Source organism: Sus scrofa, chromosome 13 (genome assembly GCF_054392235.1).
Source record: "Sus scrofa isolate SSC_HxYL_T2T_F1_AM1 chromosome 13, Sscrofa_HxYL_maternal_Yorkshire_Landrace_v2.0, whole genome shotgun sequence".
NCBI classification, from domain to species: Eukaryota; Metazoa; Chordata; class Mammalia; order Artiodactyla; family Suidae; genus Sus; species Sus scrofa.
The window spans coordinates 121188375-121204820 of NC_139395.1; the positions used below are offsets into that span (position 1 = coordinate 121188375).

At 39.6% G+C, this 16446-nt stretch overlaps 1 protein-coding gene across 9 annotated transcripts in view; it reads right to left on the reverse strand.

Moving 5' to 3' along the window:
- WDR49 (WD repeat domain 49) overlaps positions 1-16086 on the reverse strand; it is a 149383-nt gene extending 133297 nt beyond the window's left edge. For 6 of the 9 annotated variants that reach the window (XR_014824265.1, XR_014824263.1, XM_021069761.2 and 3 more), the window contains exons 1-2: positions 15961-16086; positions 15382-15652 (exon numbers count right to left, since the gene is read on the reverse strand). Coding sequence is in view for 6 of the 9 variants with exons in the window: in XM_021069761.2 (XP_020925420.2) it covers positions 15382-15549 (168 nt within the window). In the remaining 3 variants the exon portion in view is untranslated. Of the gene's footprint in view, positions 1-5714; positions 5759-15381; positions 15653-15960 lie in introns of those variants that run through there. The other 3 variants (XM_084990230.1, XM_084990232.1, XM_084990228.1) reach the window with 2 other exon arrangements.
- Positions 16087-16446: the final 360 nt, after the last annotated feature.

Sequence of the window (16446 nt, forward strand, 5' to 3'; positions counted from 1 at the left end):
AAACAATTGATGTCTCTTTGTTGGAAATCAAGATGGAGTCAAAGAACTATAAAGCATCCATGAATTTTATGCATGTTAGAGTTGGAAAGAAGTTTAGAGAATCTAGAACAAACCCTTCATTTAAAGGGAATAAACGGAGGCCCAGAGAATTAAAAAGACTTCTCTGTAATCACATAGCACACTGTTGGCAGAAATAAACTCAGAATTGAAGATTTCCAATTCCTAATCATTTTCATCATGTCACAAATATGTGACTTCAACAAAATGACTTTCTAGGATAACATATTTATCACACACACAAAAAAACCCAAAATATGAGGTTGGAATGTGTATACCCAAATGGTCTCATGCTATTTTGATAAAAGCTGTTCATTTAGAATCCTAAGTAAAGTTCATTTACATATGAACTCTAAATCAATAAAGCAGGAAATGACTAAAAAGACAGATTCCAACCCAAGTTCTAGGAAAGAAAATTTTAACCAAATTAACAGCTCTGTCCTGCACTTGTATTTTTCTTAAGCCAGAAATCCAGGACGCAGTACACCTCTGGCCATTATGCTCACTCCTTTGATCTGTCTCTCTTTCATCCCAGGTATCTAGTGAAACACTAGCTCTGGAAAAGCATCTTCTCCATGCCTCCCTCCAGGCTACTGAATGCTGATGGACAAATAGTACAGAAATGGGCAGAATGGCACCACTACAAAACAAATACATGGTCTCCAGCATCAGAAGTCCCTCCTGTGCTACTAGGAACCCTTCCACATTTCCTGGGTGAACTCTTGTTCTTCACTTTCTTCAAACACCTACTTCATCATTTCCCTGTCCATTCCTAAGAGAGAAGTCTGACACCTAATCCAGAGAAATGAAGACAGAGAGTAGAGAGGAAGAGGAGGAGGGGCAGGAGGAAAGAGACATCACTGAGATGGAAACCTCCTCAGTTTTCTGCACACATGGAGAGACTGACTTGCATGTGGAGCCATTTTCTTCCTTCCTGTGACAACGGAAGTCCTCCTGTTTCCTGGCTCTGTCCACCACCTCAGGAGAATCTCTTTTTTTTTCACCATCCTCTTGCTCTCTATTGACTCCTTTTCAACAGCATGTAAACATAATCAAATTATTTGAATTGTTTAAAAAAATCTTGCCTGGAGTTCCCGTCGTGGCGCAGTGGTTAACGAATTTGACTGGGAACCATGAGGTTGCAGGTTCGGTCCCTGCCCTTGCTCAGTGGGTTAACGATCCGGTGTTGCCGTGAGCTGTGGTGTAGGTTGCAGACGCGGCTCGGATCCCGCGTTGCTGTGGCTCTGGCGTAGGCCGATGGCTACAGCTCCCATTCAACCCCTAGCCTGGGAACCTCCATATGCCGCGGGAGCGGCCCAAGAAATAGCAACAACAACAACAAAAAGACAAAAGACAAAAAAAAAAAAAAATCTTGCCTGACAGTACCATTTGCTTTTAGCTACTGCCCCATCCTTCTTCTTTCAAACCACCATCTTGAAGGAATCATGTTCACACAGTGTTTCAATTTTTTCTCCTCCAACTTACTCAGCCTTTGCAATCAAGCTCCTTTCCCTCCCCTGAAGCTATTCTTACCAAGAAGACCAAACTATAGCTAAACCTTTCAGTGGATTCTTTTCAGTTCTCATAGGGTGAAATGTGTACCAAGTTAACACTTGATACCAAAATATTTTCATTTGGGAAAGTATTTTGAGATTCCTACTTAGTTGGAAACTGAAATCTGAGGCACATGAAAGATATCAATCAAGAAAGAAAAAAGTTCAAACTGCTCTAAATGAGGGGAGAAGAATTTGGTATTTGTCTCTGGTGTTTGATTAAACAGATGGGGAAAGAATAGTGTCAGAAAGGATGAAAGAAAATAGGATGGCAGACAGTGACACGGCAATAAAGAGCCACTGAGAAAATTTCATAGGCAGTCTAGCTAAAATGACTCTTCTCTCTGTGTTTATATGTTTAGATAGATGTAGGCACACATATATAGATGAAATACTTGCTAGCATTTCATGAACCTCCCACCAAGTAGCTTCAAGCCTTTAAGACATAGCTCCCCACATAAATACATACCTTTAATCTCCTCCTCAGCTCTTCTGTTGAAGAATTTGGCCTTCATGAGAGGCTGCTTTGAGAGTTTTCCCTTCCCCATAATTTTATAGTAGTCTGATCATACCACATTAATGATGGGAGAAGTGCCAGTCTTGTTTTTGGCAGCATTTACCAGTGTCTGTTCCCTGACCAAAGTTCACAATTGATCAAGATTGATAGTTGGGCAGAAGCTCTGCCAGAAAGCAAGAAAGTGATGAAAGATTGATGAAAACATATAAAAAGTGTTGGGAGACATGTTTCTACAATTTTCCTTAGCCTCTCTGTTTCTATTTTCTATGCTAAAAACTCCATCTTGTCCTGCTTTACTTTACCCTATATTCCTGCTTGAAAAACAGTTGCAGTGCTGGTAAATAACTTGAGCTTAAGAACAAAGCCCAAAAAGTGTAAGTTATTCATGTGGTCAGCTGAATGAGGATATAATGTGTTGGTCTAGGCATGCAGGACCTGTGCAGATAGGCACATGCCGGACCTGTGCAGATAGGCACACTATGGTTTGCACAGCATGATATGTCCTCTTAAGAATAAGAGGAAGATGAGCCTCATGGCCGCAAAGAGTTTATGAGGGGTAGTTAGCAGGATATGCATCAGCAAGGAGAATGAGGTGCAAACGTAGGCAGGAAGGGTTGTTGCAGATAGGCGTGCCTGTCTGCAGGAGCACAATGGTGATTCTCTAGATGCTATGCATAGATATCTGATGCCAGGCTTCCTCTGCTAATGATTGTTAAATGCCTAAAGGTCAGATATAATCCTACAGAGCACAATAAAAGCAGTGTGGTTTCTTGAGGTGGTGCTCTTGGTCCCTGAGACCTTGAGTCCCCCAGTTCCCACCTTTACTTAAGATAAATGTCTCTGTGTCTTGTTTTAAGTTAACTTTTTCTTAAGTTCCACAGCACCTGTTCTTCAGCCCTCATCTGCTGAGCTGGTCTTGAAAGGCGTCACACTGATTGAGGCAACTTCAGTATCAGTAAGCATAATGATGGTAATAAATAATAAGCATTGAATAGAATAAATAAATCCACAAGACACAGAGCAAGAGAAAGAGATAAAGGAAAGAGAGAAAAAGGGAAGTGAGAAGTGAGGAAAGCTATACTGAGAATAAATAAGATCAAAAGAATTTAAAAGTCATCATTTTCCAAGTACCAGTGTTGTCGCTATTATAAGCAAAGTTCATCAATTAATGCTTAAACTAATGGGTGAAGTTGTTGAAGAATACTATAACACCATAATCAAAGTACTACCCCACAGCTACCTTTACAAAGTAGAACTATAGTGGACCTACTTTAATCAAAGGATCCAACTTAGAGCATCACCAAAAATGGATCAAATTAAAAGGCTGTATATCTGATGTCAATCAAGATGTGGATAAACATTTCTTATGGAGTTATCCTTGCCAAAAATGGTGACCCTGAATCTAACAGTGAAGAATCAAGAAGAAAATCCAGATTGTGAGATATTCTAGACATCTGAAATGACTCTTAAAAAAATGTCTATATCGTGAAAGATGAGAAAAAGAAGAACACTTTTAGATTCAAGGAAGCTGAAAAGACATGTCAACTAAAGGAAATGCGTGACCCTGGAAAGACATTACCAGAAAAACTGGGGAAATTCTAATATATACATTTTTATTAGGTAATACATAAAGTTAAATTTCCTAGGTAAGATAATTTCATTACAGTTATTTAGAAGAACGTCTTGTTCCTGGGGATGTATTTGAGCTAATTGGGGTAAACAATCATCCTGCCTGAACTTACTTTTTAAATGACTGAGTTAAAACCATGTGCTATGGCCCAAATACTCATGTCTCCCCAAAATTCAGACATTGAAATCCTATTGTCTCAATAGGATGATATTAGGAGGTCGGGTTTGGGGGAGGTGATGGGTTATGAAGATGGAGCCCTCGTGGATGGAATTAATGCTCTTTTTATAAAAAGAGACCTCAGAGAGCACCCTAGCCCCTCCCACTATGTGAAGACCCAACAAGAAGTCTGCAGCCTAGAAGAAGGCCCTCATTCAACCTTATGGGCACCCTGATCTCAGACTCCCAGCCTCCAGAACTGTGAAAAATGAAGTTCTATTGTTTATAAGCTACCTGGTCTGTGATATTTTGTTACAGCCACATGAAAGGACTAAGATACCATCTATATAGAGAGAGGGATAGAAAGAAAGATAAAATAAATGTAGCAAAATAGTAACCACTGCTGAATCAGGATGGAGGGTATATGGGCATTCACCATACTTGTCTTTCCACTTCCAATATTTCTGTACATTTGATGTTTTTCAAAATAAAAAGTTCACAGAGAAAAAAAAATTCTCATTTCTCTTCCTGTGTCCCCTGGCTCAACATATGTTACTACCTTAATACACCCAGTCCATCAGGAAATGTGCATCGTAGCTCCTGAACCTCTCTGCTAATCTCTGCGCACCTGCAGGCCACTATACTAGCCCTGTTAAGTGGCCTCCCTGCCTTCTTTCTGTTCTGCTCCTACCTCCACCTCTAAACTATTTTCAAAAAATACAGCCTTGGTGATCATTTCCAAAATGCCAGTCCCATCATGTCACTCCCATGATTAAAACATGTCAGTGGGGAGTTCCTTTCATTACTCGGTGGTTAACGAACACTATCAGGTTCCATGAGGAATCTGGGTTCGATCTCTGGCCTTGCTCAGTGGGTTAAGGATTTGGCATTGCTGTGAACTACGGTGTAGGTCACAGATGCAGCTTGGATCCTGAGTTGCTGTGGCTATCTATGGTGCAGGCCAGCAGCTGCAGCTCTGATTTGACCCCTAACCGGGAACTTCCATATGCCACGAGTGCAGCCTAAAAAGCAAAAAAAAAAAAAAAAAAAAAAAAAAAAAAAGTCTGTGGCTCCCTGCAGTCCCCCAAATATCTATCTCTTTAACACACCCCCCAAGGCCTTCCTGATGACCCTGGCTTGGTCCTCCAGACATCTTTCATTCTGTTCCCCTTTACTGATGAGTATTCTGACTTCTTTAAATGTATGCCTGAAAGCACAACCACACCACTGCTGCCCAACCAAACTTTGCACTTCCTATCCTCTTTCCAAAAAACTACTTCCCTAATCATTTACTTGCCTCATTTACTTGCCTTCTGTCAGATGGAAGCCTGGATGTTACTTCCTCCAGGAAGCCTTCCTATAGTCCCCTTCATGATGTGAGCTATGTGCTCCCTCAATATTGCTCTTTCCTCAGAGCACTGAATGATACAGAATAATTCCAAGTGTACTTGTCAATATAGTCCTCAGTGAAGGAAGGTCTGGATCTCAGTGGTTTTTCGCTCCCATAGGGTAAACATTCAATAAATATCTGTTGTAGGAATCAGTAAATGAATGAATGCATTGCTAATATTCCCTTGTATATTGTAGAAGAGATGTTCATCTGCTTTACCAATAATTGCCACTTTGGGGAGGGAGTCAGAGTAGAGAAAAATGGTCAAGTTATAGAATCATACTGTGTAAAATAATGTTGAAAAATTAGAAATAAGTTTGAGTAAACTTTAGGGTTGTTCTCTAAGAGAAAAGAGACAAAAATGGATATCAGACCATTATGGGCAATATTCTGGTTCTGCAAACAACTCACATGGACCTGGAGAAATCCCTTCATCTGGATCTTTGTTTCCTCACCTGTAAAATAAAGGCAGTAAAATAGCTCTCTCTAGTCTCCCTCTTAATGCTAAAGCTCAGTGAAAGGAAGGTGATGCAGAAAACGACTCAAGAGAAAGACAAAGTATCTATAAAAGGTGCTGCTTTTAAATTCAGCACTGTTAAACCATACATTTAGAAAATAGTGGCACTGAGTCTTTAGGCTATTAAGATATACCGACATTTTAATAACATTTATCTTAGCATTGAATTATGGTATAGATAAGAGCCCACAAACAGATTTGCCATACCTCACCCTGCTACAAGCACTGTTCTATTTTTCCATAATTGAGACCTTGACATACTCACAAATACACACATTTCTCATTTTAGAATATGACTATGTACTGTTCCGCAATTTTCTTTTTTTCATGGAATGGTGAATCTTGGCAATTTTATGGCTTCCTTATTCTTTTTAATAGCTGTGTAGTAAAAGCATGCCATCATTTATTGATCCATTAATTTACTGATGAATAATTGGGCTGTTTTAATTACTCCATTTTATTGACTATTACGATGAATACTTTAATGCAAATTTTTTCTGTACCTGTCATAATTCCTTTAGGATAGCTTGTAGAATTGGAATTGCTAGTTCAAGAACTATACATCTGACACATTTCACATTTGATATATTCCAGAAAATTGCCCACCAAAAAGCCTTAACAATTTACAATCTTTGTAATAATGCTCGTTACGCTGATTCTTTGCCAACAATAAATATCATTGATATTTTTAATCTTTGCCAATGTGATGAATGAAAAAGGATGTGTTCTCTCTTTTTTTTTTTTTTTTTTTTTTTGAGGGCCTCTCCTGCAGCATATGGAGGTTCCCAGACCAGGGGTTCAATCAGAGCTACAGCTGCCAGCCTAAGCCACAGTCACAGAAACGCATGATCAGAGCCATGTCTTCGACCTATACCACAGCTCACAGCAACGCTCCTTAACCCACTGAGTGAGGCCAGGGATTGAACCTGCAACCTCATGGTTCCTAGTCAGATTCGTTTCCACTGCACAACGGAAACTCCAGGATGTCTTCTTTGATTAGAGTTTAAAAATTCAACTCCTAATGACTTTGAGAATCTTTTCACATGATTATCAACTATGTATGTGGCACTCTTTCTTGAATGCACTGAATATGATAATATATGTAATATGTTTTTCATGTAAAAAACATTATATGTAAAACAACGCTACATGTGATAGGTGTATGTGCACATATGGATAGAAATGTATGAAAAAATACACTGGAAGGAGGCCACATTATCCAGAGCAGTTACCCAGGTGGTACAGTTGCTGAAAGTTGGCCCCAGTAAGAGAGGAATTTCATGTTTAACTGATTTTACACAGTGAAAATAATATATTCCCTCTTACTTTTTTTTAAATAATAAAAGGACTGTTAAATAAATAGGAATCAGAACAATGAATGAAATTGTGTATGACTGGCTATACCCCCCTTTTTTTCTTTGTTTCTCCTCCCTCACCTTCCAGGAAGTAACCCTGCTTCTTTATTATACTGATTGCAGTTGTTTCTTCACCCTGTGGAAGGATTTTCCTAAGATCCCATCTTAAACACTCTGCTCTTTTCTCAAGATAATCTCATTTGCACCAGGGTCTCCACCCTCCAGGATCTCACACTGATTTCTCTATGCCAGCCTGATCCTTCTGCTTGGCTCTGATTGTACTTAATCAGAGCGTCTACAATTAGAGCAAGGAGCTATGAGAGGAGAAAACAGTATCATGACAAAGTGCCAGCAGAGCCTGGGTGGTGAGAGAGGGCTTCCTGGAGAGAGTGATATTGAAACATGAAGTTAGCTGGAGACTTGGCAGGGATTGGGGGGGAGGCATTCTTTTCCAACCTGCTTTAGGCACCAGTATTTGATAAGGCCTAGAGCATTCTAAGAGTAACTCAAGTGTGACCAGCATGAGTTTAATTCAGTTATGTTCCAGTATCAGGTAATTTTGTGACTGACTTGTTGGAACCATAAATCTAGACTGAATACCTGTGGGGAGGGGAGAGGGGGTTGAAGAGGGAAGTAAGCATTCCCTTGAAAGAAATGATGTTCCCATTCTTTACAGCCCTGGGAAAGAAAAGAGGAGAAATAGGTCTTGGACTAAAATAAAAGAAAATATTTTCTGGTATCTCTGGGGCCAATAATCAGTTTGGTCTCCAGGCTCTAAGGAATAGCAGTCTGGTATATTTCAGGGGTACTGAAGGGCTGAGAGTTGCCCATTGGCCACATAGATGTGGCTGGAAGTGAGGAAGTGAAATAGGTAAGAAACCATGTTCAGCAGGTCTGAAGAGCATTGCCCAATAGGACTTTCTGTGAAGAAAAAAAAATTCTATAATCCGCACTATCCAATGTGGTGGCTACTAGCCACATGTGCCTTTGAATACTTTAAATGTGGCTGATACTTGTGAGGAACCAAATTTTTTATTTTATTAAATTATAACTTTATTTGATTTTAATTTAAGTGAAATGTGACTCATGGCTACCATATTGCACAGATCTGGAGCAAGAGCAGTGTGACAAACTATCCTCAGGTGTGTCCAGCGAATTAGGGAGGGAGAAGATTAGAAGTGACAGAATAGAGGAAAATCATGTCCTTGGAGGTCCTCAGCAGAGAATGCTGGTGCCCAGAGAGGCAGGACTGAACAAGAGCCTTAACCATAATACGATGCTGAGAAGTGGTGAGGGAAGAAAGATCCAGGAGACTTTGCGCCTGAGCAAGAATGGAGCAGAGCTTCTGGGAAAGATCAGAAACCACCAAGGGATGATGCAGAGGGTTCCTATTTCTAGCAGAAGAATGGGGGCGGGGGGCGTGGTCTCATCTCACCATTGGGTGTGCTATACTTGCCAGCACAGGACAAAGGTGAAATCAAAATAGCACAAATTAGAGATCTTCTGTTGCCTGTTTTCATTATTTTTCTCCTTTAATTTTCAAAAACTTGAAAAGGTAAGCTGTGCCCTTGGTCTACAGGTCTGCCTAAGGTGATAACACTACAAATGAATAGCAATAGGCATCTTTGCTTTCCTTCTCCTTTAGAACAAGCTTCTTGGTTGCCTTCTCTGCTTCAGTCTTGGCCAGAGCTTAAGGTTAAAATACTGTGTCTCCTAAAAATCACTCTTCATAACCTTATCTGATCCAGATTAATTTTTGTAAGATCCTGTTCTGAAAGCACAAAGAGAAATTAGAAAAGGCAGGAAGGTATTAGAACTTGTCGCAAAATTCAGCACACAGGCAGCAGTGTTTGGAAAGAAAATTTTTTCACGTGTGTTGACATATAACTTCACTTGCTTGCATTTTGGTGATGGCATCTTTTGCTTCCTCACCCAGGAATTCTGGCAACCTAAAACCACCCAAGACTTCCTCCATCATTTCCAATTGTGCCAGCTTCAGGGCTATTGGATTTGTCTTCACACTATTACCTTAATGCTGAGGATGGGGACCTGTGGGGTTCACTGATTTTCTGCTGCCATTAAAAACAGATTTTTTTTGATTTCACTAAGGGAGCTGGGGCGAGAAATGCTCTGACCTGCTGTCTTTTTTCAGCAGGTGACAAACTGACTAAAATTGATGAATGCACTCTGTACTATGGAATAGAGTTACACATGAAGCTTTAGCTTTACCTGTTTACCTTGTGACGAGCATCCATTGAGATGCCTTTAGAACAGAAAAAATAATTTTAAAAAGCAGGGGGTTATTCCTATCTTGCCCTTTCATTCTTCCACCCTTCTCTGCATTGATTTCATTGGAATTGTTGATTATTTGCTGATTGTGCATTAATTCCAAGTTATTGAGACACAGGCCTGTGTGCTATTAATTTGACACGCTTGTTTTGTTAATGGAGTTCTTTTCCTATTGGATTGCTGTTCCTTAGAGCAAATCCTAAAGAGAGATTGCCTGGTGGCCAGTGGGAGCCATGCCATACAATGGACTGGAAAGTTGACAATCTATGCAGGAGCCCTGGTTCTGCCCCCACAGGGGTAATTCAATTAAACATTCTCCTTATGTGTAAATGGGAAATAAAAATATCTGTTCTGCCTACTTTCCAGGCTGGTGAGAGGATCAAATAACATGATACCTACAAAAGTGCTTTATAAAATCTTACCGTACTTCAAAGATATGAAAATTTTATTCATCGTTTTTACCTCCACTGATTTCCAAAAAGAATTATGGTTCAGTTACAACGGAGGTACTTAGGGGGTTGGACCATTACGGCAAGTCTAAAAGAACAAGAGTTGTGTAATGAAAATAGAAGATAATTGTTTCAGAAAAATGTTAAGCATGTTTGCATCATTCTTAACATATGTTAAGAAGGGCTGCATTAATTGAACACTAAATTTAGCTTTGACTTTCCTGGCAGAAAAGCAAAACACAAAACACCATTAGGCACATGACTTTCCTTAATCTATGAAATGAAGTATGCTGGTTTACTAGGAAAAATGGAAATTTTTTTACCAATAAACTCTAAGGATCATGGCTGAGATTGTTTTCTGGGTTCATGCCTGTCTATACTTTCCAGCTGCCCTTGTAGTTGGGATGTGAGCCTGATCCCAAAACCCTTCCCCACATGCTCCTTCCTGCTCTTCCCCCTGTGACCAGCTTGATATAATGGCCAGCATGGAAGGCATAAGTTGGAAGGAGCCTGAATACCAGAATCCCTACATGGAGCTGCCTGCCAACTAGAAATATCTGCTTTCTAATTTAGATGAACAAGAAATAAACCTCTATCATGAATGTGCTATTACATATTTTACACAATTTGCACACTTTATAAATTAAAGATTTTCTAATTTTGGAGCTTTATTGGATACTGTAATATACAGTTTTTAACTATCAGTTTTACCTTATAAATTTTTTTAAAGTTCATGGACTTTTGTCAGAAACAAGCAAAATCTAATGATTGCGAGGAAAGGGACTGAAACAAAGATTTTATTTATGTGTTTGGGATGGTGATGTCTGGGATAGAAAAGAAAGAAGCTGGAGTTGAGAATAATTCAGGAACATGAGACCCATCCAGGAAAGCCTGTCCATTTGGGTAACTTAATAGTGAAAATATAACAGGTGATGATCCCTAATGAACTGGGAGAACTCTGGCAGCTTAGAAAGAAGGATAAACAGTGGAAATGTGGGGAAAGGCTGAATCTGATTGTCTGAATTCCTTTGCAGTCGAGCCTGCCTGGTGGAGCATCAGAACCCTCAGTGCTGTCTTGCAGCTGTAAGGAAGTGTTGTTCATAGGCCCTTCTGTGGAATCTGTCTACAGGAATCTTGGGAACATTACAAAGACAAATTAAGCATGAAGACATCATAAGGTTTGAGGATTTAAACATTTATTATACCCCCAATTGAACTTCTGAACTGCCTCCTGAACTTCTCTGGTACAGTTCACCTTTTACATGTGGTTTAGTAGATTTTATTTCTGTTTAAGCTAAAGATTTAGCAGGGTTTGGGCAAGTAACAGCATGGAGTAGACAGGATAGGGCCACACTCTGGTCTGGGCCTACAACCTGTGCCAGAAACAATGTACCAGAAGGTGATACAGACACAGTTGCTGAAAAAGGCAGGTCAAGACCCAATCCAGTGAATCCCAAAGTGTAGGCAGATTATAGACCCAGGCCAAAAAGGCAACAAGATTTCCAGGATCAAAGAGTAGACTGTCCTGTCCTGATATAAAGAAGTCAACAGTGGATTCAAGGGAAGAAATATTCAAGAAACCACTTAGCCACAGTCTCAGAAGAAAGTATAGATGTGTGTATATATATATCTCAAGTTTCCATGGGGCTTTCCCAAAATTCTATTTCCCTTGGACCATACTTTCTAGTTCTCAGGATTTCTATAAAATCAGCAAATCACAGCCATCCTTCCTTTCACAATGACTGGCTTTTGAAGTATCTAAGAAAATTTAAAATATGTTTGACATTAAAATCATATATATCCACAGACCATATCATTTCTCTAAGCACTGCAAGTGCTACAGGAAAGTCTAAGTAACAAGCATTTTACAATTCTATGAATAATACAAGTTTCATTCCCTGCAGGCTGGTATATGGGTTTTTCCACCCCATCACTTGAAAGAAAAAGAAATCCACAAGTTACTTTTCTATTCCTTCTATCCAGCTAACTTCTTGAGTCTAAAGAAGAGGATCAAGACATCAATTAAAATCTTTCATCTACTAATAAAATAAGAAATACGAGATGGAAAGATGATGCTTCCGTACTCTTGAATCTGTGTCTTTGCAAATCTTATTGCTTCCATTTCCTACCCCAACTAAAAGGAGTGCAGAAGCATAGTTATGTTAGTCAAAGCTTCTTTTTTGTTTTGTTTTGGTTTGGTTTTTTTTTTTTTTTTGTCTTTTTAGGGCTGCACCCAAGATACACGGAAGTTCCCAGGCTAGGCAGTCCAATCAGAGTTACAGCTGCTGGCCTATGCAGCTTCAAAGGTTTCAAAATATATGAGAAACATTAACTGCACAATTCAAAGACTCAACTCCCAATTTTTTCAGTTTAGCATGGCTACTTCTACTTAAAGACATGGACTTCACCTAATACCCAACAACAGCAACGTGGGATCTGAGCTGTATCTGTGACCAACAACAGAGCTCATGGCAACCAGATCCTTTAACCCACGGAGCTAAGGCCAGGGATCCGAACCCACACCTTCATGGATTCTAGTCAGGTTTGTTACCACCAAGCCACAATAGGAACTCCTGTTTTGTTTTGTTTTAAGGAAATGTAAGAGTTAAAATTAAGAGAATCTGGTTCAACCTCTACTCATTGAGCATATAATACCTATGTTAATTGAGCACTTTTTCTGTGTCCAGCACTCTTCCAGTGCCTTCCAGATAGCTTCTCACTTAATCCTCACAACAACAATACTATCTCCACATTCGAAATAAAGGAAACTGAGGCCGAGAGGGATTAAGTGATTTGCACGAAGTCACACTGTAAGTGGCAAAACTGGGATTCAAATCCAAGAGGTCTGACGCCTGGCTCTTAAACAGTAAGTGATTCTGACTCATTTATACCATCATACAATAAACGTGAGCATTAGCTGCCTTATTCCTGTTACTACTATGATTTATGTGGTATGTCATATCTTATTTGGAAAAATACATGTGAAACATCCACTACACAATTCAAAGACGCACCTTCCCATTTTTCAATTTAGCATGGCTACTTCTATTTAAGGACATGGACTTTACCTAATACCTGACAATACTTCAGCCCCAAATAAGAAATCTGGATCCAAAAAAAAAAAAACACCCAAGAGATAAAAGGATCTAGTGCCAGAATCTTGACACTCCAAGAGCATGTCTTTAGCGACTGACTAAAATCACTGCCTTTAGAGTGGTGTGTTGCATGGCAGACCCTGAGGATGATTTTTCTTTTTATAGCCCTCTACACCTGTGGCCTGTGGGCCCAACACTCAGGACAGACGGATGGGACTCTGCAGAAATCATCTAGTGTATCAGCCTCTTCTAGGCATCTATGCTGTGTGTGGAAACTGTGTTGTCTCAAGAGCCTAACTTTTATGCCTGGTGGTACATTTGCCCTTGGATTATTCCATTCTGTGTCTGTTGAGTCTGTCAAAAATGGATGGACTTCATTTTTTCTTGAAGTATGTCTGCAAAGCTCAATTTCTGTTTTAAAAGCTATCATTAGATTCTCCATTCCTGCAAGCTCTGAATAGCAAACTCTTCTCCTCTTTGGCCTGTCTGTGGTACCGGCATTTCCAACTGGTTAATTCCAAAATAAGTGATTCAGTCTTAGAAACATTTAAAGTGAAAAAAAAAAAAAAAAACCTTGAGATTGAATTGTCCTGTTTCACTTGGGTTCACTTTAGACTGATCAGTAATTTGAAAAGAACACCTACCTCCAAACTTCTGCAGCAGTTTCACTCTCTAACACATAGACCTTAAAATGTTGACCCTCCTTAATAGAACCTAGCTTTCAAATTCTTTGTGCTCTTGGTGCCAGAACAAAACTGCCACATTCCTGTTCATTCCAGAGTCAAAGCTGTCATAATCTGCTGTTACGTTTTTCTGAATGTCCTCAAGCTGTCAAAATGTTTGCTGTGTCTATCAAAATATGCCAGATTCATTTGGGGCACTGGACATGAGCAGCACTAAAATCTTTCAGACAAATGGGGTTGGATGAACTGGGGTTGAATGAACTGCAAATATAGGGAGATTAAAATGAGAAAAGTGTAGGGAAGAGCATGTCTTTGCAACTAAATATGATTGATTCTATTATAAAGAAATGATTTATATTATTGGGGCATTACCAACACAGATTGAATTTAACATACAAAACAGTATACCAGAGTTTTTCAGTGGTTAGCAACTTTTTTTTTTTTTTTTTGGATAAAGATTAAAATTTCTGCCAATTACAGGCCAACATAATGGTTATATTTCATCACGCTTTATTAATTTCAAGGTGATAGTCCAAAATATTGTGTGTCTGTTTCAAATTAATATGACATTTTCAAGCACTCCCAGAGGACATTCTGAAGCCCTGAGATGATATTTTAGCAAGTGTAATGAAGTAGAAAGGATGAAAGCTCGTGCCTCCCTAAATTCCACAGCACGGAAGAACACTTCTTCCTACCAGTGTGCAAAGCTAGAAATCATTTTGAGGTATGCTATTCAATATGCATGGCTGCAGGATTCCAAATTAAGAGAGAGAGAAGGAAATTGTTCGTTTAGAGTTAAAATTCCTGAGGTTTATTTTATAGGCAGAATTAAAATTAAAATTTGAAATTCTTTTTTTATGGGCTCTACTCCAATATTTGCAACAAATGAGGGAAACTGGTCCCTCACACAGGACCTCAGGACAATTAAGTCCCACAATCTGCTTTGAAAAGGAGCTGTGTCACTTGGAGTGAGACGGGAGAATATTTGCACAGCGGAGGTGTGTATTTGCATTTCCAGAATGCAAATGCTACCTGCTAGGACAGTTATTACTGGGTATCACCCTAGAGATCTGGTTTTGCCCTCTCACAACCATAACTTTTGGTTTTCCAAGAACACGTTGATCTCTAAGAAAAAATTTGCCCAGGAATCCACTTTTCTTCCTTCCTGGTAATGATATTCAACAGCTGCAGTTTACTACTAAATAGTATTATTTGCCCCAGAGAAGTGAGGGGGTAAAGTTCACTAGTGTTAAATCCAAGTCTGAACAATTTATTTTTTCAATTCCCCATTTTAATCATTAACAATATTAAAAAATGGTAAGAGAAAAATCTCTCTGGCTCATCCTGGTCTCCTTCACAAACAACTCAAACTCTCCCGTACATAAGATGGAGGCATGGAGTTCCTGCCATGGCTCAAGGATTAACCAACCCGACTAATATTCATGAGGACTCGGGATCTATCCTGGCCTCGCTCAGTGAGTTAAGGATCCGGCATTGCCATGAGCTGTGGTGTAGTTTGCAGACATGGCTCAGATCTGGCTTGCTGTGCCTGTGGCATAGGCCAGCAGGTACAGCTCCAATTCGACCCCTAGCCTGGAAACTTCCATATGCCGTGGGTGTGGTCCTAAAGAGACTAAAGACTAATAATAATAATAGCAATAAAAATAATAATAATAATATGAAGGCATACCTCAAAGGCTCTCTGTATTTGGACAAAGTCACCCAAGCTGAGCTGGTTTTCAAGCAGGGCTGGGCTGACCTCTTCCTCTGCACTTGCACCTTCTGCATTTCTCACCAGGCTCCTTGGCCCCTGCTGGGACCCTCTCTTCAACTCCAGGGTGGCATTCTGGCAGCTCATAATGGCTTCACCTCTTCTCAGCCCTCTCCAACTCTTGCTATAAGTTGTTTTTTGATTTTTTGTATGGTGTTGGTTTGTTTTTTTCCTTTTCCTTCAACAGGTGCTTTGGAAAAGAAACAACTTAGCAATAGTGTTGCAAAATAAAAGTACATTTCAAGTCACTCCAGAGGCAAAGAATTCAAGCCCAGAGACAGGGAATGAAAGCCCTCAACCCCCCCACTTCTTCAATTCCAGTTTATTTTCAAAGTTCATCCTTTTAAAACACTCCCCCCCATACTCTGTTGAACCTGGCTTGATTAAAAATGTGTAAAAGCTTCCCCCTGTGTGTATAGCAACTCACACAGAATGCAGCTTCTAGCACTCACTTTAAATGCATTAGAAAAGCAATTTCTCAAAACCTCTTTGGCTAACCTTGCTTCTATTCACACGTTGTGGTTTTAAACTCCATTTTCTTGTCTGGAGGCTCTGGGTGACACAGCTGCAAGGTTTCAGTCCCAGTGAAGTGCTCTCCTCTGAAGGCCACCTTCCCAGCATTGTGGCCTTGTTTGTTTCATCCATCCCTGCTGCCTTTGTGTGCTTCCTGGCAACAGACACAAAGCCAACTAAAACTTTTCCTTTTCCTCCTCCCCTTCACCCTCTAACATAGACTGACCTGAAATATACCATGTAAATGTTGAGTTTTGTTTTTTTAAGGACAATTCAGCCCACTCATTTTTTTTTATTAAACTTTATCACTGAATGATTTAAACTTAACTTTTATAAAATAATTTCTATGAAGCATGTTATGTATTATGGAACAAGAGGATGAGCCAAAGAAGAGAGCAATGCATTTAGGAGTTTTATGTTTTGCGTATAAAAAGTTTCATTCTTATTTAATAAGAATCCATTTCTCATTGT